Below are 27493 nucleotides of genomic sequence, written 5' to 3'. Positions count from 1 at the left end.
GGCCATCACTGGCACCGAGACAGAACCAGCTTTCATTAGAAGACACTAAAGACCTCCACTCTGCCCTCTAATGAGCTCTGGCTTGGCAGCACTGAAGTCGTAAGTAGGGTGGTCCGGGATCAGTGGAATGCACGCTACAGGCCGTCTGGCTCGTAGCTGTACTTGAAGTAACCGATTTGTAACAGTTCATTGTGTCACTGTGGTGCCAACTGCTGCTCAAATTGTTGCTGCAGATGCAGTACGACGCGCCAAAACCAAACGCCGAACAAGATCGTCTTCTCTCTCGGGTGTCCCACGTGGCCGTCCGGAGCCCGGTCTTCTTGCAACAGTACATTCTCGTGAGCATCGCTGCCAGTAATCATGCACAGTGACTACATTCCTATCAAGTCTTTCTGCATCATTGCAGAAGGAACATCCAGCTTCTCATAGCCCTATTACAGGACCTCGTTCAAATTGAAAGAAGTGTTGATAAAGGCGTCTTTGTCACCGTAAAGGCATCCTTGACTAACATCAGTTCACCACGTCCAATGTCAACAGTATGTCAGTAACGCTCAGGACCGTTGCAGCGTGCATTTAAAGCTAAGCTGATTTGCATTCTCTTAGTGGTGTTACTTCCGTCATTCTTATTCGACTGGCGTGAAATTTGAACAGACATCAATCTTCAGAAGTAGAAACACGCCTACCAACTTCCGTTTATGTTTCACAATTCCTTCTTGGTGCGATTTTTTTTCCCGTCAGTGTACATACTCTTGAAATTGCTTACTGTAGTCGGCCTTAGTGTACCCCTACAATTTGCATCCTCCATACTCTCCTCCATCGCCAAATTAGCTCTTCCTCCCTGTCTTAGGGTATCAATGATGCCTTAATTTAATCAAGTTACGCATAAATATCTTTTGTATCTTATATGATACAGTATCCCTTATCTACCCGTTTGATCTTCAGCATTCGTATCTAGTACCACATTTCAAAACACTCGGTTCTCTTCTTGGTTCTGAGCACTATGGGACTTAACTTCTGAGGTCATCTGTCCCCTAGAACTTAGAACTACTTAAACCTAACTACCTAAGGACATCACACACATCCATGCCCGAGGCAGGATTCGAACCTGCGACCGTAGCGGTCGCGCGGTTCCAGACTGTAGCGCCTAGAACCGTTCGGCCACATCGGCTCTTCTTGTCTGAACTGTTTATCGTCCACGTTTCACTTCCTTACAAGATGTCAAACCAGACAAAAACTTTCATAACAGACTTCCTGACACATAAATTTATGGTTATTTTAAAATATTTCTCTTTTTATTGTTGTTGTCAGTCCGTATATCATGTAGTATTCACTTCTGCCGTCGTCAGTTATTTTACTCCTTTCACTGTCTCATTTTCTAATCCAATTCCCCCCCAGCATTGCCTGACTTCGACTACATTCCACAACAGTTGTTTACTTTTGTTGATGTTCATCTTCGGCGACTAACATGATGTGAAAGTCCACCGGATCGTTTGTAATACGGCAGGGAGAAAAAGGTGGCACATAATGTACGGTTTTAGAGGAATTCTAACACACAGAAATCGACATGAGGTCTAATACCTAATGCGGTAAGGCGGCGACCACTTTCTGCGGCAGTATATCAAATGCAGCGACCTTTGCATTCGCAATAATGACACTTTGTCAGAGTAGACTACGGTCGCTAGCAAGTACGGACTGCCATATTAAAGATATTCTTACGTGTAAATTGATATAAAATGCTCTTCAGCAGCTGAAATTCGTCAAGAAATTATTACGATCAATTTTGTCACTAAATATTGCGTACAGCTGCATCAGATTGTTCAAAGTGAATGAGTCTGGGATAAAATCCTTCCCTGTCACTGTCCAGCAACCTATTGCCGTCAAGTGACAGCCGCCGTCCGTATCTCGTAGAGGGCATCACATTCGTAAGCTTTCTTAAGAAATTAAATTTATCTATAAAAGGTTTCCAGCAAATTACTCTCCGCAAAGGTACCGTAGTCTTTTGTACGGCTGCTACTCGTAACTTTTTTGTCTGGTAGTGATGCTCTTTAATCGGAACAAGGTTTCTTTAACCCTCGATTGCTCGCGAAGAAAAAGAGCGGGAAGATTACAGCTCAATGTCCCAGCGACGAGACCATTGGAGAGGAAGCGTGTCCACGGATTACAAAAGAATAGGGAATGAAATCGACCATTTACTTTCAAATGCATCATTTTGCTATTTGCCTTATGCGATTAAGGGAAATAAGAGATGAGACTTACGTAAAAGGAATCGAGAATGGTGGTTACCGATCGGAAACCGAGGAGAAGAAGTGTAGAGGATATATACCGTCAATAAGATCGAAACAACATCTAAGTAACGGATACGAAATTTGCAGCCGCTTTTTAATGCTTGTAGCCACTTGGTGAGTGTTGCTCCTCAGACTGAGAGCCCACACTGAAAATCTGTAGGAGCCGTGAAACAGACACTGCGACGTCACCGCGGGGGCGTCAGCCAGGCGCTGCTCCGCCGTCAGCTGTCGCCGCAGCAAGTGCCAGCAGGGACCGGGTGGGCACCACCCAGCCGTGAAGCGCACTTCCGGCGCACACGGAGCTTCCGCGAACCTCTTCCTCGGCGGTACGCTCCTCTCTCGACACCTTCTGCCTGTCCCTGGACTTGCAGAAAAGACTGGAATCTTCCTGCGCAATACCTCATTGCATCTTAGTGTGCTAGCTCCACAACTAATCTGTTCCCTACGCGAAATTGTACCTGGAGGACTACGTTTCTGGATAAACTGCGAGAGTAAATTCAAGCTATCTGCACTAGGTGGTTCGCTGATAGTTGGAAGAGAGGCCTGCTTGACTCATATCTTCTAAAGATGTTTCGTTGACCCCATGGAATTTTTCTCCTTAGGTCGCGGCTTCTAATATACCTACTCACACAACTGAAAATAAGTGCGATCACTGAGCTGGCTAAAAATGCTCACAGTCTTTGATTTAAAAAGGACGATGTCATCTTAGTTATTTGTCCCATAGTCCAGCTGTGTGAAATAAGGTAACAGTTATATCTGGCGATATACACTCACGCTCATAAATTAAGGATAATGCTGATACACGGTTAAACAGCGCTCTAGTGGGCGGTTTGCGGTTTTAAATCACCTCGGGGTATGACCATGCGGTGGGTTTGACCGTCGCACGGTGACGCTAGCAGCAGGCCGCATACGCAGAGGTGTGTTGGTGCACGTCAGCGACTAAGTGTGCAGTCGTTTCCAGACGTCCTAATGCTGACTGTGTGTTGAAAATGGATCAAAGAACACATATTGGTGACTTTATGAGGGGTAGAATACTAGGGCGACTGGAGGCTGGTCAAACGCAGCAGGTCGTAGCACGGGCCCTCTGTGTGCCACAAAGTGTGATCTCAAGATTATGGCAACGATTCCACAGACAGGAAACGTGTCCAGGCGCTATAGTACGGGACGTCCACAGTGTATAACACCACAGGAAGACCGATATCTCATCATCAGTGCCCGCAGACGGCCACGAAGTACTGCAAGTAGCCTTGGTTCAAATGGCTCTGAGCACTATGGGATTTAACTGCTGAGGTCATCAGTCCCCTAGAACATAGAACTACTTAAATCTAACTAACCTAAGGACATCACACACATCCATGCCAGAGGCAGGATTCGAACCTGCGACCGTTGCGGTCACGCGGTTCCAGACTGTAGGGCCTAGAACCGCTCGGCCACCCCGGCCGGCTAACTTCAGTTCCTCTTTCTCTTTTCTTCTTGCTTTTTATTATTTCAGTGCTATTCATGATCATCTCGCCAACTTACAGTTTTCTTTCCTATCTCTATACTGTTGCAGATTTCTGTAATTTTCTGTTCTTCCTTACTGTTTCTATTCACTATTTTTCTAACTTCCAGTTGTGTGAGGTATTGTTGACTCCATTTTTCATAAATGACTCGTATTAGTATTGCTGGTCTGTTCTCATTCATTCGGTAGAGATGACCCCAAAAGACGGACGTACCTAAGCGGGCGACGGGTAATAGGCTACTTGCTGCCTCGCTCCCTTCCACTAAGAAAAAAAAGAATGATCTTTGCCAATTAACTTCTTACATCGTGCCCGGACTTAGAAACAGGCATATCAGTTCAGTATCAGTTTGAAGAAAGCCAATGCATCTAATACAAACTGACTAGCAGCAGTGCATCCAGAGCTATTTGAAGTGAAATCCAAAACACTTCACCGTTTGCCGCCCTTTTCCTTGCAACTGAAAATTCACATGGTTCTCGGTTCTAAGAACCTCCAGTAGCGTTGTATCAATAATATGCGATGTATTTCCTCGTGTTACCAACCAATGTGTTCGTAAGTAATTGAATATTACCTTACTGAGAGCAAAATAAAATGTACAGCTCTCTGTCAGTTAAGAACATTGTAGGTAGTAGGTACCTGTAATAAAGTGGTAGCATTAGTGTTTTTAGTGATTACTAAACACATTTTTTTTAATAATTTTGAGTTTTTATTTTTTTTAAGAAAATGTTTTCAGTTTCTTTCACTCTCCCACTTCTACGAAATTAATAGAGCTGCTCCCCTCTTGTATAGATCCTGGATACCTTCTTGCGTCAGAATGTTTGAACATTCACTCTTACATTATCGCTGATATTATCTGTCTATTTGGATACGCTCCACGCTATTTTTTCAGTTTCCAGCCTTCATTTTTTTAACGTAAGTAGATTGAGTCTTAATTATTTGGTTATATTCAATCACTGAAAACAGTTTGTTGTTTACAGGCCATCAACCACTAAAGGACATCGAAATCCGTGTGGGGAACTCCAGCACGGATCTACAGAGGAATCCACTTTGCGCCTGGTTTCCGGGAACTATTGGTGAGTAAACACCATCTCAACGGCACGTAAACATCAGAACGTGGTAATTTTGTAGAAAAATTATGCTGTTGTACTTCGAAAACTGTTGGGTTGGACAATTCAAAGCCATGAGTGGCTATGTGTAGAAGTATTGTTTCAGGCGAGACGTTCCAATCCAAAGCATTTTTTCTCTAATCGTATAATAGTTACAATACGCGCTGAAGTAGGATAACAGTTCAGTATTTAACGCCTTTCTTTACTTTCAGCATTCGTGACAGTTATTAATGATAACGATACTGCAGTACATTACCAAAATAGCTGGAAAATTCAGGTATACGTAACTGAAAGCAGTTTCATTACTGCGCGTCTCATAGCTTGTGGCGAAGCGTTACGGCTTTCCTAAGAACTGACGCAACGTAGTGTCGGCGGCATTAGGCATCCTGGATGGAGCACAGCTTTCTCTTACAGCAGGTTCGACTATGATAGATTTCATCGTAGGAAACACATAGCAACTTACAACATCGCAAGTCAGTGCCCACGAAAATATAGAATGAACACTGCTCGTGCTGTGAGTCTTTTTTTTTTTTTTTAATGGAGTACTTATTAACACTTTGAGCGACATGCCAGTAATATTAGGTTGCCTTCAGTGTTGGAAAGAATGACACGCCCATAATATTTCGGGCAAAGCATTTTAGTAAAGATGACATGCCCATAATACGCGATCCAGCCACACTAATGTGACAACCACCTATGTTCGACGTTAACGCGCAATAACCACTCACAGGTGGTATGTAGCAGTACGAGCAGTGGTGCGTATTAAAGCGTGTCGAGGGTACGCAGAGAAACAGTGCAGTCGTTCTCATAATGCGTAAACGGAGCGATTTAGCTGACATCGAAAAGGGCATGATCATTGGCTTCGGACCAAGGATGGAAGTATTTCCGAAACAGCTAAGTCTGTAAACTATTCGTGTGCCACCGTTGTTTGAAGTATACCAGGCATGGCAAAAAGGCGTTATCCAAAACCAGCCCCGAGATAGCTGTGGTGCCCAACGCTCCATAGTTGACAGGGGGAACGACGGCTGCGGTGATGTGTACAGGCAAATAGACGTGCAACTGTTGAGCAACTGACAGTCCAGATGAACCAAGGGTCTACCAACAGTGTCTCCTCAACGGCTGTTCAGCGGACGTTGCTGTGCATGGGCCTCAGCTGCCGGCGCCTGGCTCATGCATCCATGCTAATCGCTGTTATTGGCGACGAAGGCTGGAATTTGCACGTCAGTGTCGTAACAGCACGTCCACTGAGTGGCGACAGGTGGCCTTTTCAGACGAATCACATTTTGTGGTCTATCAAACAGATGACCGTTGTCGTGTATGGCCTGTAACGTCTTAAAGCACACACTCTGCAGCAATCGTCGGAAGAGTCCAGGGCAGAAGAGAGAGCTTTGTGGTCTAGGGAACGTTTTCGTGGAATTCCCTGGATGATTTCACCGGGAAGGCACAATGGATGAACACAAATATGTATCTACCCTTAGGTATCATGTCCTCCCCTACGTGCAGTTTGTTTTTTCTCGGCACGATGACATCTACCAACAAGACAACGCAACGTGTCACGCATCTCGTAGTGTACGCGCGTGATTCTAATAGCACCAGGATGAGTTTACCGCTCTCATATGACCACCACATTACCCGGATTGAAACGCACTCGAGAATCTGTGGGACCACCTCGATGGGCTGTTGGCGCCTCGAACGAGCTGGCCACGCCAATGGATTCGGCAGGGTCCACATCCGTCTCGGTACCTTCCAGAACCTAATTGCCTCTCTTCCTGCAAGTCTTACAGTGGTCCTACCTGCAAAAGGTGGTTATTCAGGCATTTAACAGATGGTCACCGTAATGTAACTGCTTTATGTATTACGGACTTGGCACCCCTCGCTACTACGTTGTACCCAAAAATTATTAGCATGGCGCACTTTCCAACATTGAAGGCACCATGATATTAGGCGCATGGCACTCAAAGTGTTAAAAATATATCTGTTAATTATATTCCTTTAATACATAATATACTGAATAATTCAGTCCCTACGTACTACGTAACAACAACACACTATGTGATCAAAAGTATCCGGACACCTGGCTGAAAATGACAAGTTAGTGCCGCCCTCCATCGGTAACGCTGGAATTCAATATTTGGCCCACCCTTAGCCTTGATGACAGCTTCCACTCTCGCAGGCATACGTTCAGTCAGGTGCTGGAATGTTTCTTGGGGATTGGAAGCACATTCATCACGGAGTGCTGCACTGAGGAGAGGTATCTATGTCGGTCGGTGGGGCCCGGCACGAAATCGGCGTTCCAAACATCCCAAAGGTGTTCTGAAGGATTCAGGTCAGGATCCTGTGCAGGCCAGTCCATTACAGGAACATTACTGTCGTGTAACCACTCCGCCACAGGCCGTGCACTATAAACAGATGCTTGATCGTGTTGAAAGATGCAATCGCCATCCCCGAATTGTTCTTCAACAGTGGGAAGCAAGAAGGTGCTTAAAACAACAGGCCTGTGCTGTGACATTTCCACGCAAAACAACAAGGGGTGCAAGCCCCCTCCACGAAAAACACGACCACACTATAACACCACCGCCTCCGAATTTTGCTGTTGCAATACACGCTGGCTGATAACGTTCATCGGGCATTCGCCATACCAACACCCTGCCTTCGGACCGGCACATTGTGTAGCGTGATTCGTCACTCCATACAACGTTGTTCAATCGTGCAATGTTTACGCTCCTTAAACCTAGCGAGGCGTCGTTTGGCATTTACCGGCGTGATGTGTGGCTTATGAGCAGCCGCTCGACCTTGAAATCCAAGTTTTTTCATCTCCCGCCTAACTGTCACCGGCCGCCGTGACCGAGCGGTTCTAGGCGCATCAGTCCAGAACCGCGCGACTGCTACGGTTGCAGGTTCGAATGGCATGGATGCGTGTGTTGTCCTTAAGTTAGTTAGGTTTAAATAGTTCTGAGTTCTAGAGGACTGATGACCTCAGATGTTAAGTCCCATAGTGCTCAGAGCCATTTGAACCTAACTGTCGTAGTACTTGCAGTGGACTCTGATGCAATCTGGAATTCCTGTGTGATGCTCTGGATAGATGTCTGCCTATTATACATTACGACCCTCTTCAACTGTCGGCGGTCTCTGTCAGTCAACAGACGAGATCGCCATGTACGCTTTTGTACTGTACGTGTCCCTTCACGTTTTCACTTCACTATTACATCGGAAACAGTGGACCTAGGGATGTTTAAGAGTGTGGAAATCTCGAGTACAGACGTATGACACAAGTGACACCCAGTCACCTGAGCATGTTAGAAGTCCGCGAGTTCCGCAGAGCGTCCCATTCTGCTCTCTCACGACGTCTAATGACTACTGAGGTCGCTAATATGAAGTACCTAGTAGTAGGTGGCAGCGGAATGCACCTAATACGAAAAACGTATATTTTTGAGAGTGTCTGGATACTTTTGATCATATGGTGTACTAAAACAAACGTGGTAACAATTAGTGACGAAACCAGCGTAATTGCAACTTTAACGAACTTAAATTAGCACTGTAAGTACACATTTGTAGTCCTGAGAAGTCCTATATTGCAAATAACTTGATTCAAAGCAGTAGCAACAATAGAGACGAAAGGCAAAAACACATTCATCGGCTCAAAATGTTGCGAAAGACACTGTCATCAAATGTTCTCCGTCGGGATTACGAACATTTAGAATATTACCACGCCATGCAGAAGTTCTTACTTCTTCGTTCTTAAAAGATAAGTTCATTTTTAAGACAATGAGAATTTTTCATGTGTGGTTGACATGTCATTACTTGTTCTTCATTCATATATACAAACACACTCGTACATCAGTATCACATTTTGCCAAATCATTATGGAGCTGTTATGCTGGGCACAGAAGCCGCTAGCATGAAGTTTATATTTCATCATCAGTCAACGTATTTATGTCTCATTACATCTCAGTAATGATCTACGAACTGTGAGACGATGATTCTGTTGACTGTGGTACTGTGTCTGTCATATGAGATCGTTGCACTCAGTGGCTTCCTTGGTGTTCTTGTAGCAAAATAAGCAGTTTGCCAGTTAGTCACTGCATATTATCTGAAGCAAAGTGAGAAGTTAAAAATAAATAAATCGAAAACTTCTCCAAAACAGAATGTAGTTTTCATAAAATCCACAAGACGAGATTAAATTTCGTGCAGTAATAAAAACCTTTATACCGGAATAGTTCCATTTTTGCTAACATTGAGCCAGTTCTCTGAATAACTGTATAGCGCAGTTCACAGTTGTGTGCAATCACACTTCCATCAAGGGGTTTATCTAAATACGGTACGTTCACTGTCATTCGCCGTTATTTTTCATTTGTACCTGACAGAAAATCTGTGTAAATAATGACAATCAGGAGTTGCGGAACAGCTGAAATCGCTAAATCAAAACACAACCATCCCTTCACTTTTTTAAAATGAAGTCTTTTTGTACATTTCTATTACTATCGTATCGCATTAATGACAATATTAATGGGATTATTAATTTTTCACTCTTTCTGGTACTTGTAGATCTCCTGATGATTTACAAAATCTCCACTCAATGCGGACGTCTATGCTGCACACTTCCGTATCATGCGCATAAATGGCAGAGAGACAATGGAAAACAATTTCCACTCATTTTTTGCGACGAGCACAATTTTGGCTGCATTATCATCACATTCACTTCCAAACTAAAGCATGTGTGACAAATTTTTGCACGTAATAAAATTTGTTATGTTCAGTATTTACTTAGACAATTTCTTATTGTTAGGCGTGTTTTGTTTCAGAGGAGGGCGTAACGAAGACGTTCTCGTGCGCTCGGATGCTGGTAGGGCAGTACGTGTTCCTGCAGCTGGTTGGCGTAGAGGGGTCGCTGTCCGTCTGCGAGGTGGAGGTCTTCACGCCGGAAGGTAAGGGAACGGCTTCACGCACCGGAACGCCGTGTCCTCAAACAACAACGCCAGGGGCTGTGCGTTTATGCACCACATCGCCACAGCTCATAAGAACCCCCATAAGTCAACCCATTTCTTCAAGTACAATAATCGCAAGCACATTGACTCAAATTCAGGATTTATCATGAATCAGAACATTTGGGAAGAGGGTATACAACTTGCAAGGGGACAGTCCGAACTTCACCTCCCAGAACTGTGAATTGGTTCATATTGATAGGTTGTATAGCGCTTGACTAGGAATTCAGCATATGTTAACAGGAAGGCGCAACTGTCAACCGTTTTCGAGAAGAAAGGGTTTGAAAATTTGAGGCTTGTTCATATACTACGTAGGGTCGCTACAAAGCAAGGAGCCTGTAGTTGGGCTAGTAACTTACTAAGGATAAAATCTTCTCGGGTTGACAGCCGAGTCAATGGTGAACAACACATTGACTCGGCTGTCAACCCGAGAAGATTTTATCTCCGAGATTCGCCGAGAAAGCCTGTGTTCTCATATATTAACTTAATTTCATAAGCGCGAAGTTTCTGGGTCGAATCTCGCCTCTCATACATTTTTTAATCCCATGTAAGTCTAACAACAGATTTATTACAGCTGACAAATTATTAATATTTAATTATTCATTTACTATTTTTCTAACCATTATCCTGAAAAAAAGGAGATAAATTTTTCTTCTTAAGGAGATTAGAAAAACAAGCTACACAGGAACTTTAAATCAAATCACTCTAATCATTTTGTTTATACATTTTTACCCAGTATAATGCGTAACCTATGAAGCACTGCACGAATCATGGTGATACTGGTCCGAGAAAAATGGAAAACAATAATTATTGCAACATACAGCACATGCATGTAACTCGAATTTTTCCATATCCATGGTTTTTCCAATGCGTCTGTAGTAAAACAAACTTTGTTTACATTCACAAACAGTTCTCGGTCGCTGCACAATTTAGTGGTGTCCACCGATATCGATCAGTATCACCGAATATTGGTGCATACAGCACACAAAAAAGTAGTACCAGCAGTGTGATTCGATCAGGAGACCTTGCGCTCCTGAAACTAAGCTCTTACTCCCACGGCTGTGGACTCCTTGAATGCTAGAGACCCTACAACGTACAACAGCACTTTACAGTTTTCAAACTCAATTTCCCCAGAAACGGTTGAGAGTTGCGTCTTCCTGTTTAGGTATGTTGAAGTCATAATCGTGCCGTACAGTGCTGTCACTATAAATCAAATCGGTGAGGGGAAGTTCGTACGGTCACCTTGTTCGTATAAAAAACAAGAACCGTTTTCAACTTTCATCCAGGACTTCTTGGTTATGCACAGAATATAATTAAAAAAATACTCTGATAAGCCAATGAAAGTTGTTGAAACTGAAACACGTGTAGAAGCAATGAAGAACACAGCAAGTTTGTAGATCGAATTAGTCAGCTAATGGTGACAAGAGCCTGACCGAGACTCGAACTCGGGACCTTTGCTTTGCGCGGGAAAGTGCTCTACCAATGGACCTACCCAAGCAAGACACGATCCGTCCTCACAGCTTTATTTCGGCCAGTACTATATCTCCTACCTTCCAAACTTCACAGAAATTCTCCCGCTGAACATGCAGAACTAGCAGACCTGCAAGAAAGGATATTGCGGAGACATGTCTTATTCACAGCCTAGGGGATGTTTCCAGAATGAAATTTTCCCTCTGCAGCGGAGCGTGTGCTGGTATTAAACTTCCTGGTACATTAAAACTGTGTGCCTGACTGAGACTCGAATTCGGGACCTTTGTCTTTCGCGGGCAAATGCTCTACCGCCCAGCACTCGTCCGCGAAGGGCAAAGGTGCTGAGTTCGAGTCTCAGTCCGGCACACAGTTTTAATCTGCCAAGAAGTTTCATATCAGCCTACAATCGGCTGCAGAGTGAAAATTTTATTCTGGAGTGCAAAAACAGTTGATAATATCTATGAGGATATGCTGAAAAGTAATGCCTCTGAATTTTTTATTCTATTCCTGCTATCAGTTGAGAAATTATACGTCATGCATATTTCTCGGTCTAGATTTTCGCTTCGAAGACGCAAGTTTCAACACACTGCTGCTAGAGCGCTCCGGATTGTAGGGAGTGACAAAGCGGCGTATAACGTAACTATGTCGGTGCATGAGAAAGCGTGCTGTACTCGAGTTCCTAACAGCGGAAGAGTTCGTCCATCCATGGAGTTTCCGTCCTTAATCATGACACGAGCGCTGCAACATCTGCAACAAACCTACACCTTGGCTTCATTATCGTCGATCATCCTCCATACAGTGCCGACTTGGCCCCATCCGATTTTGATCCGTTTCCAAAGCTTAAAGAACACCTTCGAGGCTTTCACTTTGACAGTGCTGAAGCGATGCAAGCAGACGAGATGTTGTGGCTCCGTCAACAAAGTCAGACTTTCTACAGTGACGGTATCAACAAACTGACCTCTCGGGAGAAATATGTTCGTCACCAGGGTAACTATGTTCAGAGAAAAAATGTAGACATGAAGAATAAACATGTGAAACGTTAATGAAGTTTGTTTTATTTAAAGAGCTTTAAGAGTTTTCACATAAAAAATTCCGAAGCATTACTTTTAAGCACGCCCCCGTAGATGAGTCAGATGATAAAATATCCATTAACATAGTTTAATTGGTGACAAGTCAGCGATCTAATGGCCCAAGGAATGACTTTCAAACATCTTATAGGCTCCTGAGTGCTAAAAGATTTACTTTCACAGTCTCAGTTGCACACATGATTAATACTTTCGATCATTCAGTGATCCTCCTGCTATCTAGTTTCAAAAAATAAAAATTGTCTCTCACTGCCTCAGACTGTGAAAATGTACGTCTTTTAAACGTACGGTTACGATATCTCTCGCGACGAGATGTCGTACATTATCAAAATTTTTGCAGGTTAAGCAGTGAAAAATAGTATTTAGTTTCTGAAACTAGGTCTGAAGACTATAATTGAAATATCTGAAGTAGTCATTATTAATAATGCATGCAACTGGGACAATGAACATAAATATTTTAATACATCCTTAAATTGTCTTCTTCTGTCTACACTTTACTCTTCATTACTATTGTTAAAATAGTATCTTAAATTTAGTCTTAGGTCAAGCTTTGGACTTTTTTTTACATTTTACTTTCCATTCTTCCCATCACGAATTAGGTTTCCGGTTCTTCCACAACGCTTTAGTAAACTGCCGGCACAGGTCCTTCATCAAAACTTACGCTTACTCTTCCTCTCATTCTTCTAAAAAATGAGCTAGTTCCGTCTCAATGACCTCGCTGTCAGCGGGACGTAAAAGTCTGCAAGTAAAATATTCTTTTCTAGTTTATGTGCGAAATGTCGTATACGACCGTAGGTACAAATCACTAAAGGTCAATGCCGTTGCTCCACCGAAGCCTGTCAAAATAAGTGGTCTTCGCGCTTCCAAGGCCTTCTGGTTGACGGGTTTACAGTTACCGCAAAAGCGACGGGAACAACTGAAAGCACCGAGGCGGACACGGGGCCATCAGCGGTCCAACAGCACTGCGAGCGCTTTGCTGGAATTTTACCATGCAGATAAAATTTTTATCCAAACTGTTTCCTAGAAAGATAGCATCTAGTTTAAAAACCGCCATTTCGCCCTAACTTCTGATACCTTTTTCTTAGCCTGATACCCAAAAGAGGAATTATTATCACCATTATAGCGAAGTTTCCCTAGCATTATGAGTGACGTTTGTCGTTATTAAGCTTGTGCAGCAGAAGCTAAGATATTGGGAAACCAGCGTGCCACCAACTAATAATGACAGTTGTAGCTCTATTGCTTTACGTGACAATTGTAGCACATTCAGAAGGCTGTTCGGCTTTTGCTCACATTCGCAGAAACGCAGTATAATAGAATCATTATCATAAACGCAGGTTTCTGCCTTTCTTTTAGTCAAGATTCAGTCGAATAGTTAGAACGAAAGAACACGGACAAAACTCCGTATCGACTACAGGATCAACTGAGGTAAAGCACTTGCTCTGTGTATGTTTAAGGGGGGGGGGGGGGGTTGAGGGAAGAAATCATCTGCGCTCTTGTCAACGTTTAAGGTCGCTTGGAAACCGCACTGAGAAAAGAAAGTATTAATTGTGTCGGCTTATTTTTTATTATAATGTCGCCTTTAGAGCGGCAACGTTAAAGAATTCCCGTTCAAGGAAAATAATTCATTTTTTATCTATGTTTTTCGTATTGCATTCAGCATGTAGGTTTCTAACTATGGGTATCCCGATAGACATACTTCCCGTAAAACCACTGGGCTCTTCTAAGCAATTTATTGTCGGCAGCCGGTCGGAGTGGCCGATCGGTTTTAGGCGCTACGGTCTGGAACTGCGCGACCTCTACGGTCGCAGGTTCGAATCCTGCCTCGGGCATGGATGTGTGTGATGTCCTTAGGTTAGTTAGGTTTAAGTAGTTCTAAGTTCTAAGGGACTGATGACCTCAGAAGTTGAGTCCCATAGTGCTCAGAGCCATTTTTTTTTTATTGCTGGCAAATAATGAGCAAGTGACGAACATTGCTACGTACATGCATAGAATTTCATACATTGTCAACAGAGCTATTCGTCTACGTGTCTAACACATGGCAATAAATCATTCAGGTAAACAGGAGTGAAGAAGACACCCTCTATTCCAGACAGGAAATTTATAGGAGTGTGGTGATATTATGTTCCTAGTGGACGGTGGCTGGTCCCTAATCTCCACTCTATTCTCAAACACTTTAAAATGCAACGAGATGAGATTCGTTTATTTACAGGATAGTAAAATTACTTTACAAAATGTATTTGACACTCTAATGGATTCTATGCGGGGACTTCAAAAAGTGAGTTACACGTTATTATGGCGGGCCATGTAACTTTTATTGAATGCTGCACTAAACTTCAAAATGATACAGGTTCACGACACTACTTTTCTCAATAGCCACCAAAACTATTCCCATTCAGAAAGATCTACAAACCGATATGAAACTGCAAGATCGTCTGCATATTGGAATTTACGGCATATGGAATTCGGCAGGACTGCTAGGTAGAGGTTGAATAACACAGCAAGAACACAGACTTGAGGCAGGGCATCATTGAGCACATGCCATCTACTCTTCTTTTCACCTTGGTGTACTTTAAACTGCCGAGCGCTTAACATGCTGCTTAAGATGTTACCTAGAGTTTTACAAGATATTGTTTACAAAAACAGTTTCACTAAACTCCGTGATTATTTTAAGACGCAGTGGCTTAGACCTAATGCTTGTAAAACAGATGTACTAGTATATCTTTCCATCTCTCTACTTGCGTAGCATCGGCAAAGGTCAGCCTACAGTTTGGCCCTCTTAGCACAGTCGAGTAAACCCATAAGCCAAAATAGCTTGGTGCCACATTAGACCGGTCGGTGACATATCATAAACTCTAAAAAGGTACACACAGGAGTGAAATTGGTGAGGAAGCTGGTAGGTATAATATGAGGAGCGAATACATCAGTCCTCCGTGAAGGATACCTTGCGCTGGTATACCCTGCAGCTGAATACGTATTACGCACCAGTTTGGCCCCGCTGCGCCCGTGTGATGAAAATTGGAGTTCATTTGAATGCAGCTATGAGAATCATTAGTGACAGTCAGATCTATACCTACATGTTGGCTGCCAATACTGTCGAACATCGCTCGAGCTCACCTTCGAAAGGCGTTCTCTACATCCGTTTGCAGTAAGATTCTAAAAATGAATCCATACCTCCTCACGAAGACTTACTTTCGCTGCCTAGCAAACACCTCAAATCCAGATGATCAGCATGTGAAGCATGCTCTCCACTAGGTTCAATCGGAACGCTGAACGGTAAAGGGAGTGGCAAGGTACCAAAACCGGGAACCAAGAACTTATTGACAAACCAGCTGTTAAATTTTCACGCTTTCGTTATCCTAGGGAGTTATGGGTTAACAGATACTAGACTGGAGAAGGTGTGTGCAAATAAAACACGCACGAGTGGGGCTTGTGCATTGTGGTGAGAATCAGACAATGAGCCACATTGTACGTAAATGAGTGTCCTAACAGGGGTTTCCCTGGTGGTATTCAGTCTCTAAATGAAGCAACCGACGAGGCTGTCCCCAGGATAGAGTGTTCTGACATTCATGTTTGGTCTGGGCTGTTCAATGTTTATAAGAGTTCTGTTCAAAACATTCCGGAATTTCGTCCACAAAATTTTTCTACGCTTACCTTTTACTTATTATGCACAGTCTCCTTCGAAATACTCTCCTCCACAATTGATACACCGCTCCCAATGCCGTTTCCGCTTCCGGAAGCACTCTTGGTACGCTTCTTGTTGGATCGTGCGAAGTGCCGCTGCGAATTTTCTCTTATCTCGTCTGTCGTTGCAAATCTTCCTTTCAACGGGGTTTTCAACTTTGGAAGTAAAAAAATTTGTCCGCAGGGGGCCATGTCTGGATAGTATGGAGGATTAGGCAACACAACGATTTCGTTTTTTGTTCAACAGTCGCGCACCAATAGGGATGAATAAGCGGGTGCGTTATCGTGATGCAAGAGCCATGAAATGTCTCGCCACATTTCAGGCCGTTTCCTTTTCATATTTTTCCTCGCAGGTGTCGCAACACGTCCCGACTGTCCCATCGATTAACAGTTTGACTCTGTGGCATGAATTCATGATGAACAAATCCTTCTAAATCGAAGAACACTACCAGCATGGCTTTGACATTTGACCTGACCTGACGAGCCTTTTTTGATCTTGGAGAACCTTTCCCCTCCCATTGCGAAGACTGAACCGTGGTCTCAACATTATAACCGTAGATCCATGTCTGATTGCCAGTTATAATTCTCTTAAGGAATCTCTCGTTCCCATTTGCGCGATCCAAAAGCTCTTCACAGATTGCGAGGCGAAGATCTTTCTGGTCTTGACTCATGCCGTGGGACGAATCCTATATCAGGATTTCATGACATGGTCCAACTGAAATGTTACATTATTCTGCAATCGCTCGGACAGTCTTCGATTGCCACGCACAATTTCGTTGACGTTCCAAAGCGTCGTCAGTAGACATCGAGGGGTGTCCTGAGAGACGGTCATCTTTAACTTCCGTCCGGCCAGTGTTAAACCGTGTGAACCGTTCGTAATACCGAGTACGGCGTAAGCAGTCATCACCGTAGGCTTTCTGCATCATTTGGTGTGTTCATGTAAAGGTCTTCTTGAGTTTCACGCAAAAATTAATGCAGACGCGTTGCTCATCTAATTCTGCCATCTCGAAATTCGTAAACTGTGCGACGCAATGTTGTACCCAGTACAAAACTGAACAATAACTAACAGATATACAGTAATGACGCTTCCGGCAGTTACACATTAAGCATAGTCATGTACAAGTATACCAACCGCATTTCGCTCCAACACACTACTGACGCGAAATTAGGAATGTTCCGGAATTTTTTAAACAGACATCGTATACTGTAAATAGTTGTACATGTGTGTTTTCCTTGTTTAATGGCTCTGAGCACTATGCGAATTAACTTCTGTGGTCATCAGTCGCCTGGAACTTAAAGCTAATTAATCCTAACTAACCCAAGGACAGCACACACATCCATGCCCGAAGCAGGATTCGAACCTGCGACCGTAGCAGTCGCACGGTTCCAGACTGCAGTGCATAGAACCGCATGGCCACTCCGACCGGCTTCCTTGTTTAAACATGTATTCAATTTGTTCTTTTAATTGATTCCTATAACGATAATATCCAAGTCTCTATAAAAGAGGTGGTCGAAACGGACTATCAGTCGTTCAATTCCTTGACGATATAAATCCGTTCATTGGTCATGGAGACATTCGGTAACAGCTGTGTGAACGTCCTCATGTGTCGAAAACCTGCGATTGCTGCTCAGTTCCTCGTGCGGTGAATGTCGATGGCCTTCCTTCCCGACTGACATCACCCACGTCTGCTAGACCTTGATCAAATTTTTGGAATCATTTTGAAACATCCCGTTACAAAAATTACTGAATTACTGTGCTGATAAACCTCTTAGGTTATTTTATTTTCAGACAGCTGAGCAGAACTGAACTTACTCAGACATTTCTCTCTTTACTTATTCTGATCAACACTAAACTGACACATACTATTTTTAGCACAACGCAATCTGAATTTTAATAATCCCTACAAAAGAATGGCCCTGACTAACAATAACCTATACCTTTCACGAATCACTTACCTCACAAAAATCTTCGTTACTCGAACTACTGCAATACAGCGAGCGCCAATACTGCCAGCTAAACAAAAGATTCTAACTACTGAAGGCACTAACTACTGATCGGCATATTTAGCAAATGAAAGATTTTGATAGAGAACAAACAATGTATTTACCTTAATAATATTCAAAAGTCATTATTATTATTATTATTATAACGATTGTTCCCCTTTAGGAGAGCAATTGAACTTGAATTCATAATTTCATCTTCGGATGTTTTTCTTCTTTGCTTCCCAAAACCTCCTCATCCTCTTAGAATGCTCCTTCTTCCGTTCCTCTGTCCATTTTTTACCAGGCTGACGCGATGTTCTTTCCCCAAACTTCACACCTGTGATTTTATGCCGGCACTCGGTGCGATCTTCGAGATTATTTATGTTGATCTGCTGTAGATCCCTCTGGACTTATTTCAGCCATTCTGTGCTACATTTACTCCTTGTTATAATATTGAATAATTTCTTTGCTGTTCTGGGGTCTTCCATCCTGTAGATGTGTGTATAAAATTTGGCTCGGCGCTTTCTGATTTCACCTGTTACTATGTTGATCTTTCTATAGAGTTCGTTTTGTGGTCTCTTCATCCAAATGCCATTTTTGTTGATTGGACCGCAAATCTTCCTGAGAATTTTACTTTCCTGCTTTTCTATTTCCTTAATTTTTGAATGACCATCAATCTCCATTGTTTCAGCTGCATAGATTGCTTCTGGAAGAATCACTGTTGTATAGTGCCTTAATTTTGCGTCTGTCGAAATGCACTTCTTGTTGTAATGCGTCCATGTTAGCTTGTAGGCCTTCTGGAGCTTGGTGATTCTTTGTTCATTGGCAATTCGGTTTAATCCTGAGGACTGTATAGTTTCACCGAGGTATTTAAAATGGCGGACTTGTGCAATTTTACTATATTTTGTTATTAAAGGGGATTTATTTTCTGGCTGCCTTTCCATTTATTGTTTTTTTTCATAAGATATCTGTAGTCCGGTTTTTTGTGAAATTTCATGTAGTTTTTCCACTGCGTGAATCGCTTCTGTTCTGTTATTGGTGATAATTGCAATATCGTCAGCGAAAGCAAGGCGCTTGACTTTAATTCGGTTCTCTTTCTTGATACCAATTTGGATACCCTTTACGTGAGGTTCCCATTCCCTGATTATCTTTTCTAGAACAATATTGAAAAGGATTGGCGATAGTCCGTCCCCCTGTCGGACTCCAGATTTGATTTCGAAGGGTTCTGATACTTCGCCCATGAATTTCATTTTGGCCGTTGTTCCTGTAAGTGTCTGTTCTGTGATTTTTCGTGTCTTTCGGTCGATCCCAAATTCTTCCATGATTTTAAACAGGGTTCCACGGTCCACTGAATCATATGCTTTCCTGAAGTCGATGAATGTAACTACTGTGTTTCTGCATTTCCTCATTTGTAATATTGTCTTTAAGCACCAGATCTGTTCCGCACATGAGCGTCCTTTTCAGAATCCGGCCTGGTATTCACCAATTAGTGTATCTGCTTGGGATTCTATCCTGTTTAAAAGCGCTTTGGAAAGGATTTTGTAAGCGACTGGGAGCAGGGAAATTCCTCTGTAATTGTTCATGTCTGTCTTGTCGCCCTTTTTGTGTAGCGGGTGAATTAGAGCGCATTTCCAGTCCTCTGGTATCTGCTCCGCTATCCATATGTCTGACATTATATGGTGTAATTTCTGCAAAAGTATAGGATCGTTTAGTTTCCAGAACTCAGCAATGATCCCATCTTCTCCTGGTGCTTTGTTATTTTTCAACTGCTTGACTATCTCCATAATTTCTTCAAGATCCGGGTCATGTGAGTCTGGGTGTGTGAATACTGGAGAAGAGACGACAAGTTTTTCTTGGGGTGGTTCGCAGTTGAGGAGGGAACTGAAATATTGGGCTAAGATTTTGCAGTTATTTTTCGTGTTGGTTTCCAAAGAGCCATCGGGTTTCTTGAAGCACAAGCTAGGCGCTTGGTATCCCTGTAAGTTTTCTCTGAAAGTCTTATAAAAATTTATTGTATTATTTTTCATGAAATCCTGCTGGATTTCAGAGAGTCTGTTGTTGTCATATCCCCGTTTTTCTTTTCTAATTATTTTTGAGGTCTGTTTTTGAGTTTTAAGAAAGTTCTCCCAGTTTTCTTCAGTTTTGTGACTGCTAAATTTTTTCCATGCAGTTATTCGGTTGTCGACTGCCTCATCACAGGTTGCATTCCACCAGCGATGTTTTCTGTTGCGAGGGGGTTGTCCTAATTTGAGGGCTTCCTGAATTTTCTCTGTTAGTTTCCTCCCGTCTGTTGATTTTTCCTGATTAATTTGCATGATGATTTTTTCTTTGTTGAGTTGCAGATATTCCGGATCTGGTTTGGTACTTTTGGACGGCCTTTTTGGCATTCTGTTGGGTTGGAATTTTGTTTTTATTTGGAGAAGATGATGATCTGATTCAAAGGTACCTTTGCGGGTTCTGATGTTTTGAATTTCTTTTAAGTTTTCTTTGGAAATTGCGACATGGTCTATTTGGTATTCACCCTGTCTAAGACTGGGTGATCTCCATGTGGTTAATTTATGTGCAGGTTTTTGAAACTGGGTACTCATTATTTTAAGTCCAAAGTTTCTACAGAAGTCGATTAGTTTTTCACCATTCTTGTTGGTACGTTTGTGTTTGGTGTGGGGTCCAGTGGTATCTCTGATTTTTTTTTCCTTCCCTAATTGTTCGTTAAAATCGCCTACTAAGATTTTCACACGGTGCCTAGGTACTTTATTTGTTGTTTCTTCTAGTGTTTCCCAGCAATTGTCCACTGTTTCAGGGTAGATTTTATTGTGGTGATTTGTGGGGGCGTGCACATTGCTCAGAGTGTATGCTTTATTAGCTGATTTTACTGATAACAGGGAGACTCTTTCATTGGGAGACGTGAACTCAATAACTGAGTCGAGTACGGAAGTGTGTACGGTGAATCCTGTTCCGAAAAGTGGTAGTTTGTCTCTTACTTTTGTGGCAGGTTTGCCCTTGTAGATCCTGTAATTCTCTGTGTTAAAGTGTCCATCTATGAATCTTGTCTCTTGCAGTGCAGTGATTTTCAGGTTAAATTTTCCCATTGCGTTGGTAAGTTGCTTTAATTTGCCTGTTTTAGTGAGGGTGTTCACATTAATTGTACCAATAAAATTTTTACGTTTCGTTTTGAGAGTGTGAGGAGTTTTTGAGAAGCTCCGATTCTTCTCCGCATGGTGTCCCTGATCCCCCAGAATCCGATGATCAGGTGAATCCAGTCTATCGACTGGTGCCTGGGGTAGTGACTCTGTGGTCGTCTTTTCCATCATGCGTTCAAGTTGAATTTTAGTTTTTGTGGTGATATCTGTTGAGACCACAGGTATACGACTCGATTTTTGAGTTCGAGAAGATTTTGTGCAGCCGCCTCAACTAGAGGAACAGACGCTGGCCACTGGTCGCCAGAAGCTGAACAGACACCGCTGGGTTTATTGGTTTTTGGTCCGCCCTGGGTATTTCATTTCCCCAGTACCACCCATATCTAGGAAGCTTTCCCCTATCCGCCACCCGGGGAGGCGCCCGATGGGGGTACCAACAACCCCACAGGGGATATATATATCAGGTCATGATGTACAGTATTACAAATTTACTCTTTCTCATGGACACACGTCCAGATTGTCCGCTCTCAAAATTCTGCCATCTCTCTCCCCACATCCACCACTGCTGGCGGCTCACCTCCAACTGCGCAACGTTACGCGCTGTTCACATCCAACTTACCAACACTACAATAGCAAAAATTCCAAAAATGCAAACCAGCCACAGATTGCACACAGCACAGTCAGTGATTTTCATACAGAGCGCTACATGGCGTTACCAACATAACAACCTAAACAACCTACTTACAATTTCACTACATCTGGAAGCGACACTGCATTTAATCTGTATACCAACAGAATTTCACGGCGAATCTGAGTGCAGCACTTAACTTTGAAGCACGTCTCCAGCTGCCGCACCAGTTCATTCACACTCTGCGATGCTCCTGCTAATCGTACCGCAGCAGAACTCTCTGCGGCAAACCCGTGACAAGTACTATCTTCTGCCAATGCGCCACTCTTTTTGCTCTACATGTTTAGCTTCTTTCCTGGACTCCCACCGTATTGACTGAACCACTGTTATGTTCCACCATGACGATGTCACTTTTCATATCTAAAATCTGTTGTTGACATTGTAGGGAACCAGGGCACCACAACACTGTAATTTGAGTTTTGATGCTGCAGCAGGAATAAGTGGGAAAAAATCTTATAAGATGGCAAGAGAGGAGGTGGCGGTGTTTGCGTGGTTGCTTGATGTTAGTGGATAGTCATGGTGGATCATCATAGCAAATTGGGGCGAAATTACGGAAGGGAAAGGATTGAGTTAGATTCCTTGCGCTAGATATATCTCAGAACATACAGGGTGTTCGGAAATTCCCGTTACCATCTTTTACAAACTTCTAGCTGCACTACACAGCGTCAAAGTTACAGACGCCGGCGCCTGTAAACGTATGTGTGTGTATAGGGTGATTCTGTGATAATGTTGCAAAGTTTCAATGATGATGGAGAAGGATAAATGTGTCAGTTTGAGGTAAGGGTCCCTGGTTCGGAAACGGTTCTGATACCTCTGACAGTGGAATACATGCACCGGTGCTGTTTTTGCCAAGAATGTAAAGTATGCAACTTTCAGAGGTGGTAGTATTGACGAAAAGAAGAAAAAAAAGCCTTTAAACATGGGCTCTACAACGCATATCTGAGTAGCTATTGTAAGTAGGCTGTTTAGGTTTTTTTATTGGTAACGCCACCTCTGTATGAAAATCACTGGCTGTGCTGTGTGCAGTCTGTGGCTAGTTTGCATTGTTGTCTGCCATTGTAGTGTTGGGCAGCGGCAGCTGGATGTGAACAGCGCGTAGCGTTGCGCAGTTGGAGGTGAGCCGCCAGCAGTGGTGGATGTGGGGAGAGAGATGGCGGAGTTTTGAAATTTGTCATGAACTGCTATATTTATATATGATGATATCAAGGTAAATACATTGTTTGTTCTCTATTAATATCTTTCATTTGCTAACTATCCCTATCAGTAGTTAGTGCCTTCCATAGTTTGAATCTTTTATTTAGCTGGCAGTAGTGGCGCTCGCTGTATTGCAGTAGCTTGAGCAGCGAAGATTTTTGTGAGGTAAGTGATTTGTGAAAGGTATAGTTTAATGTTAGTCAGGGCCATTCTTTTGTAGGGAATTCTGAAAGTCAGATTGCGTTGTGCTAACAAAATATTGTGTGTCAGGTTAAGCACAGTCGTGTATAAATTTTTCTAAGGGGACGTTTCACTATGAGCACTTGTTCATCTTCGCTAGCGTGAAAAACATTTCCTCTATTGAACAAGTGCTCATAGTTATTAAGGTATGCATTTTAGACCCCTTGTTTAATAGACATTTTTCTTGTGTTGGTCCATACTATCACCCTTGAAAGCTACCTACCCTACAATCTTAGCAACAATAGTACCGCGCATGTATTCCACTGTCAGAGGTACCAGAACCGTTTTTCCTTACAACTTTCGACTCGTTCGTTTCCGGTACTGGGACCCTTACCTCAGATTGATACATTTATCGTTCTCCATCGTTCTTAAAAGTTTGTTACATCCTCACAGAATTACCCTGTTTATACATACATTTACAGGCGTCTGCGCCTATATTTGGAAATTTGTAGTAAGGTCTTACGGGACCGAACTGCTGAGGTCATCGGTCTATATGCCTACACACTACTTAATCTAACTTAAACTAATTTACGCTATGGACAACGCACACACCCATGCCCGAGGGAGGACTCCAACCTCCGACGGGCGGAGCCGCACGAACCGTGACAAGGCGCCCCAGACGGCGCGGCTAACCCGCGCCCTGTGCCTATAACTTTGACGCTCTGTAGCGTCATTGGATGGCGTTTCCAGACACGATTTCCTATCCAAAATATTATGTAGTCACTCCCCTCTACAAGTCCTAGAAATTTGTAACGGGAATTTTCAAACAGCCTTTATAGGCACAATATCCTGTAGGGTTAGATGAATGGAGTTTTCCTTGCATGAGAAAATGGAGTGTCTGGATGTCATAGGAGGGAATAAATTTGTACAGGAGCAACATTGTACTTATTCAAAATGTTGTATGGTCCATACAAATAAAACAATCGTACCCCTCTCGATACCAATCTTTATGCAGGAAACAGTCAGTGGTATGATAGTCTAAAGACAGGAGGTAGGGAAGGAATTTAACAAGTTGATAGATGATGGTATTAGTGGCGCTGCATGGAAATTGTAGGCAAGACGGAACACATGTTATTCGAACATACACAGAGATTGCATAAGGGCATGTGGTGCTGGAATGTGACGTTAGACGTAGGAAGGCTACAGAGGAAAGAAATTTGGTGGTGGTAGGTAATTTTAGTGAGTGGGATTAGTGGATGATTATATGATACTGAGGTCCTAACTGAGTTAATGAAGGAATGAGTTAGATTTCCCAGTGTATTTGGCGTAGCAGATTTCAGAACTGGATATGATGTGATGATAGAAGTTTCCTTTGGAGAGGATATGGAGCATTCAGGTGTGTAAGGAAAGACTGCTGAGCTCCGAATGTTTCGTCAAAGATACACCAACACTTGTGAACGACTGGGTGAGGTGGGCTACTTGTTTTGCAAGTTAATGTGAATTATGATAACGGACGCATGAAGTACTGGAATATCTACAGGCGTCTGTAATATTTGGGTGTACTGACAAGTCGCAAATGCACACAGTGCGTAAGTAGCACGACAAAAGAGAGCGAGAGAAATGCAGTTAGTAGACATACGCGTTCGTGCTGTTTTCTCCCGTCATTTGTCGTGTATAAAAACTTCGACTGCTTAGCAGTCACTCAACGACGTAAGGACAACATTCCCGGGTCTGGGGAGACGCAGTTACTTGGTGCTCCGCGGGGACGTCCTCGGCTCTCCGATGCACGCAGTGGGACTCTCACTGCCGCGTGCGCTAGAAAGCGCTGGCTGGTTTCCTGCCCTTCATCCACATTAATCTACATCCGCTTCGCTTCCCATTACTTTTTCTTTCACTTTCCTTTCCCTCCTTAACGATCCTCATGATTACACTCGTCCCTTCATTAGCCGGCTGCGGAATCTCCCTTTTCCTCTCCTACCTCTCCTAAGCTGATATTATCGTCCTCCGACGGCACGCATTCCGGAAATTCTTGACGTCTTCTTCCCCCGTCCGCGGTGACTGGTCCTTTTGTTCGCAGCAGTTCTGCGCAGCTTGTTTCGCCGTTCTAACCATCCAGAAGCACTCGGCTCCCCTCTTTCTCCTCCCACAATTACGTTCTTGGAGTACTGCTTCATTCGCAAGTTGGAGGCAATCCATGTGGCTTACTGCAGCACTATTATTCCTCTTTATTTTGCATATTACGCTGTATGCTGTATCTCTTAGAAACTTTCTTCCTTTACTGTTGTGTTCACTCCCATACGACGGCAATTGGAAATTCTTTGGAATATTGGATGGATAGTGTGTAACCTGTTTATGAAAGAAGATTGCGATATCGACCAGGAACGTATACATAGACTCAGTCCACAGGCCCTGGCGAGCGTATCGGTTCCGACCGACCGCCGTGTCATCCTCTGCGAATGGTGTCGTTGGAGGCGTCATAGAGGGGCGTGACGTCAACATATGGCTCTCCCGGGCGTTGTCAGTTTTCGTGACCTGGAGCTGCTACTTCTCAATCAAGTATGTCCTCTACTGGCAACCTGTCCCAGTCCTCCCACCAATGAGAAATCCTTGTGAGAACCGGGAATCGAACCCAAGTCCTTCGCATGGCAGTCACTTCGTGCTGTTTTCTCCCTTCACGTGCACAAGAAGATCGGTTGTTTAGCAGTCACTCAACGATGCAAGGACACCGTTCCCCAGTTATATGGAGGCGGATCCCAGGAAGTTATACTTGATATTTAATTATAATATTTCTAAAGCATGCGACGAAAGTAACTGATCATTGCATTATATTAGCTCTGTTTTCGCAGTCTGGATGGCGCGTAAAGATGTCGCACGTGTTGGGACAATAAAAGAGAATAACAACAGTCGTGGTAGAACTATTTACCAGTTTCGTATATATGATGTTCGTAAATTCCCGTTACAAACACCTAGAGCTTGTGGAGGGGAGTGAGTACATAATTTTAATACAAACCCGTGTCCAAAAACGCCGTTTGAAATCATATCTGCCAGGTAGGTATGCAGCAGGGTAGTAGTGGCAGGGGGGAGTGGGGAGCTGGGAGGGGGGGGGGGGGTTACGTCGGATCGGCTGATGTCATTTGACGCCCATCCTTCCTCTCTGGCCTGGTAAGAGCCTCATTCAGATGCCTGTGATTGTTAGAGGAACACGGTCGAGTACACGTTTCCAGAATACACCGACATGATCCCTGAAAATGCCGAAGCTCGCGGTAATGAAAGAGCTGCTCGTCGCCTTCATCAGAATCGTTCTCGGCAACGGCGACTCCGTCACGTACCCTTTTCGCCACAATTACACAACGGGTCCAAGAAACGGTACCTTCACCATCAGCAGGCGTGTCTGTGGTGCTCCAAAACGACGTCGCACACCCGAACTGGAAGACGCCGTACTGCATCATGTTCAAGGGAATCCGTCAAAAGTACACGAGCAATTTCTTTGGCTGTTAATGAGTGGAATTTTAACACAAGTAACGTACTGAGTCACGCCTAATCAATTACTTGTAAAAGTGGTCGGTTTACCTACATGTTTTCAAATAGTTGTAGCATGGTACGTTTCCACACGTGTCATCCAGTCCATAACACTCGTATTATCTACCCACTCCTCTCTACAAGCCCTAGAAGTTTGTACGGGAATTTCCGAACACCTTGTATGATCGCTAGTTTTCGTATCCTTGTAATCTCACAAATACAGCGCGTGCGTACTTAAATATGAGCATTTATTTAATGAAAACTGGTATACAGCCACTGCTTTGATTATAATGTTAATGTTAAAATGCAGTACCACCACACTCTCAAACTGTAGGTTCCCTCAAATACCTCCATTTTCCTGCATTTATTAATTTCTGTTTATCTTATTGATTTCGCTTAAGTTCCTCATGTATTCTGTATTTACATTGACAACTGTCTCTTCTTTTTTAATTGGTTGTGTATCACTCTCCATGTTTCATACCTCTTGATGCAGCCTTGTCTAGTACTAATTTTATCTTATTTTATTAGTTTTGTTTATTAATAGAAACTGTTATGTAGGCATGCTATTCCTATTTTGTGCTAAAGGTTTTCCTGTCAACCCCATTGTTATTTATGTACTGTTCTGTTTTTACTATTTTATTGCAAAGATGTTACTTACTGTATGTTTCTACTTCACTCTAGATG

The 27493-nt window shown here is 43.2% G+C and overlaps 1 protein-coding gene across 1 annotated transcript in view; it reads left to right on the top strand.

Annotated features, from left to right (window-relative positions):
- LOC124709352 (sushi, von Willebrand factor type A, EGF and pentraxin domain-containing protein 1) overlaps positions 1 to 27493 on the top strand; it is a 547768-nt gene that overhangs the window by 414356 nt on the left and 105919 nt on the right. The window contains exons 5-6 of the mRNA XM_047240832.1: positions 4762 to 4857; positions 9693 to 9815. Of these exons, the coding sequence (XP_047096788.1) occupies positions 4762 to 4857; positions 9693 to 9815 (219 nt within the window). The remainder of the gene's footprint in view (positions 1 to 4761; positions 4858 to 9692; positions 9816 to 27493) is intronic.

The sequence above is a fragment of the Schistocerca piceifrons genome, chromosome 1 (genome assembly GCF_021461385.2).
Source record: "Schistocerca piceifrons isolate TAMUIC-IGC-003096 chromosome 1, iqSchPice1.1, whole genome shotgun sequence".
In the NCBI taxonomy this organism is placed as follows: domain Eukaryota; kingdom Metazoa; phylum Arthropoda; class Insecta; order Orthoptera; family Acrididae; genus Schistocerca; species Schistocerca piceifrons.
The sequence above is the reverse complement of the archived record's forward strand: the minus strand, read 5'-3'. Positions and strand labels throughout refer to the sequence as shown.